The sequence below is a fragment of the Musa acuminata genome, chromosome BXJ2-5, assembly GCF_036884655.1.
Source record: "Musa acuminata AAA Group cultivar baxijiao chromosome BXJ2-5, Cavendish_Baxijiao_AAA, whole genome shotgun sequence".
NCBI classification, from domain to species: domain Eukaryota; kingdom Viridiplantae; phylum Streptophyta; class Magnoliopsida; order Zingiberales; family Musaceae; genus Musa; species Musa acuminata.
The window spans coordinates 44,940,331-44,943,962 of record NC_088342.1 but is presented as its reverse complement, the minus strand read 5'-3'; the positions used below and the strand labels follow the sequence as shown (position 1 = coordinate 44,943,962).

The 3,632-nt window shown below is 42.5% G+C and overlaps 1 protein-coding gene across 1 annotated transcript; it reads right to left on the bottom strand.

Moving 5' to 3' along the window:
• Positions 1 to 387: 387 nt before the first annotated feature.
• On the bottom strand, positions 388 to 3,079 carry LOC135612981 (serine/threonine-protein kinase RIPK-like). The gene is made up of 5 exons (XM_065109844.1): positions 2,588 to 3,079; positions 2,363 to 2,498; positions 1,743 to 1,879; positions 1,307 to 1,430; positions 388 to 1,213 (listed from the first exon to the last, which is right to left on the bottom strand). Exons 1-5 carry the CDS (start codon positions 2,948 to 2,950, stop codon positions 729 to 731), a joined length of 1,245 nt encoding a protein of 414 aa, XP_064965916.1. The 5' UTR covers positions 2,951 to 3,079; the 3' UTR covers positions 388 to 728.
• Between the last annotated feature and the right edge of the window lie 553 nt (positions 3,080 to 3,632).

The following is a 3,632-nucleotide window of genomic DNA, read 5'->3' as shown; positions in this document are numbered from 1 at the left end:
TAAATTAGAACTTATTGCAAATGTCGCTCGTCACACTTCTATATATATTCCTAGGAAATAAAAAAAATTAGATAATTATAGCATGTCAAATAATTTGACTTGGAAGAATTCTCTTAGATCTTAAAAAAAAAAGGACTAACTAAAATCTATTACGATAATAAATCTTTTATTACAATAATGAAGAATCATACCTTTCATAGGTACATCAAACAACTATTTTTGACGAAAAAAATATTTTTACAAAATTATTGAAGATCAGCTTACCGATATCTTTACAAAAGTTTTGAAGAAAAAAAAATATTTTTTCAAATATAACTTCAAGTTGCAACTATTTTGAATTAAGGTCATATGATAAAATTAATTCAAATAATTTGGATTAGATGTAATAAAAGATAAAAACTTAGATTAAGATAAATAAATAAGGATGAAAAGATTTGTTTCATTATGATTAATTTTTTTATTTAAAAAACTTATACTTTATCCTTTTGAATAATATAAATACATATTTTTGAATAAATTAAAAGTACTTCTCTTTTTTTTTACTATCTTCTCCCCTTTCTTACAGAAGTTATGCAGCAGAAAGCGGCTGCAGCTCAACCATGGCATCATATAACTACGCCACTCCCTAACCCCATATGATTTGACGTAATAATGAACCAAAAAACTGGAGATCATATATATATATATATGAAAGCGGTTGATCCATTGATCTTTAATTCAGCTGTATTCTATTCTATTCTATTACTATCCCTGTTAAAGTTGGCCATATAATGAACTGCTGCACCGGGATGATCATGGCGACTCCCTCTCCACTTTGTTGCAGGAGCCGTTTCCTTCTCCTCCTTACCATCGTTTCCTTTCTCCTCAGGTGCTGTGTACACAAAGGGGCCGACGATGGGCACGTCGTTCAACTCCATGACAGACTCCAAGGCCTCGACGACGGCTCTCATTTTAGGCCTCGTTTTCAGGCTAAGGCTGAGACATCTGTAAGCCACCGCCGCTGCCTTCCGTGCGCCGTCGGAGGAGTACTGACCTTCGAGGTTGGGATCCATGACGCGGCTGAGCCTGTTGGGGTTGTTCAGATACGGCCGCGCCCATTCCACCAGGTTCTTCTCTCGGTTCGGCCGGTTCTTGTCGACGGACCGACGCCCGCTGAGCAGCTCTAAGAGCACAACCCCGAAGCTGTAGACGTCGCTCTTCGCCGTCAGGTGGCCTGGAGAGGGACGACGAGCTGTGAGTTGGTCGTTTCCTCATGGAGATGCATCGAATCGATTGCTCATCTCGTTACAGTTCTTGTCATTATTACCGGTCATCACGTACTCGGGCGCGGCGTAGCCATGCGTTCCCATGACTCGCGTAGTGACGTGCGTATCATCCCCTTGAGGTCCATTCTTCGCCAGCCCGAAGTCTGAAAGCTTCGCCGTGTAGTCCTGATCAGACATTGAAGTATTTATTATATTAGGTATTCTATGCATGTTGATGACATGATAGCCCATTCTAATGCATATAGTTAGAACTCAGAACTGATGGATCAAGACAGGTCGCCACTAAGTCTTTCTTAGTTGGCATCTGCAGGTCTCATTTTCTCAAGTCTTAAAGTCAACGCTTGCTCATGTAAAGTATTTATGTGAATGCATACCAGCCAGCCAACGCAGGAATTGGGATATATACTTGAATACGATTCATCTTTTTTGCATGAACTATTTGAAATATCTATGAGGCCGAGAACTGTAGAAATTTACCGAGTCCAGTAATATGTTTGAGGCTTTAAAGTCGCGGTAGATTACAGGTTTCTCAGCTTCATGGAGAAAGGCAAGTCCTTTGGCAGCTCCCACTGCTATCTTTATCCTTGTAGACCATGGCAACGAGGCAAGAAGTCCTGTGAACATACGTAGATGAATTCATGTTGACCAGAAATACGTTCCAACGCAGTACACCTAATAAAGAATGTATAGAATGCCAATTAACGAAGGCATTAGCCTTCTCCTTGAAGAGGTTCTCGCTCGAACACCGTTGTTAATTCCCAACAACTCCATTTTGATGTGGCAGTTTACCCACCCTTGCTTCTAAGCTTTGCCTATCTTCATATAATAAGTCCCAACTATTTAGAGTCAGCTACATGAGCAGCTCTATAGATAAATCATGAGATTAATATGTGAATCTTATTTTGCTAACCACTTCCATAGTTTGACCATTATTCTCTAAATCTAAGCATCGGATGAAAGATCGGGTATATTCTCGATGTAGATTTTAGAGGATCATCTACTGAATACCTTGATCTTCTTGATAGCAGTCTCAAAAGTGTTTTGGGCTTAAATTAGATCAGAGTCTCCGACTTATTTATCGAGAAAAGTAGACATACTCTTGAAAAGATGGTTCTCCAAGCTTCCTCGAGCCATATACTCATAAACCAGCATCCTCTGCTCATCTTCGCAGCAGTAGCCAATCAGTCTCACCAGGTGGGGATGCCGCAGTTGCCCAAGAAAGATAACCTCAGCCTACCAACACATCACAACAGGGTTTAACGCAAAGGCAAAAACGTCAGTTGCACAGAGGCCTAAGAACACCGTAGAATTCCAGCACTCACCAGCCATTCCCTGTGGCCTTGCAACCCCTCCAAGTCCAGCGACTTCACTGCCACATGCTGCGCCAGCAGCCCCGGCCGCAGATTGTCGTCGATGAACCCCTTGTAGACAGGACCGAACCCGCCCGACCCGATGACGTTAGTCATGGAGAAGTTCCTCGTCGCGGCCTTCAGCTCCTCCAGGGTGAACACATGAAGATCTGATCCTGGAACGCTCAAGGACAAGCCCTCGGAAGACAGCGGAGAATACGCCATCTTCTGGGGGGATCTTGCCGTCGTTTGAGCCTTCCTGGTTTCCGTCACGGAGCTCTGATCAGTGTTACTCCAGCAGCTTGTTACGCAGGACCGCCATGAAAGCTTGGACATGGTTGAAACCTTGCAGAGAGAGAGAGAGAGAGAGAGGGGGGGAAAGAGTACGACTTGTCTCAGTGAAGGAAGCAAGCTTTGGGGTGGCGAGAAGTGTTCAGTTCGATCTAGTTATATGGATCTCTGGTGGTGATGGAGGTGGTGGAGGGTAACAGAGGAGGTCTTGGTGAGAGACACTGGAGAGGGAAGAAGAGGTCAACACGTACAACTCAGCAACAACTCGAATCTTGCAACCACATTGTAATGGAAGCTGAAATGTCTTTTCTACCCCTTGACTCGTCGAATGTCAAAGGAAGAAGGTGCGCGATGTAGTGTGTGCATGAGGAGTCGTGCCCGTTCTTGCGGTTGACCAGCCCAATGGCAAATGTTTGACTGATTCCTTCATATCTCTACGCTGCTAGCCATGTTCTAAGTAGTATAACGCCAACAAATGCTTCTAAATTATATCCCTAAACTTCTCATGCACATTATATATAACACTCATATTTGCCTAATATTTTATTCTCAGTATAAGAATGATCAAGTTTTAGCTTATTGTTTATCATTCATGTGCCAACTAAAACGACAGTCTACACGCCATTTCGATGGTCGAAAGCATTAATAAAAGCCCACCACATGTTTGGTTGATTACAGCTATTCACTTGAGTGCATAATTTTCTAGGACAAAGCCTTGTCTTAGTTA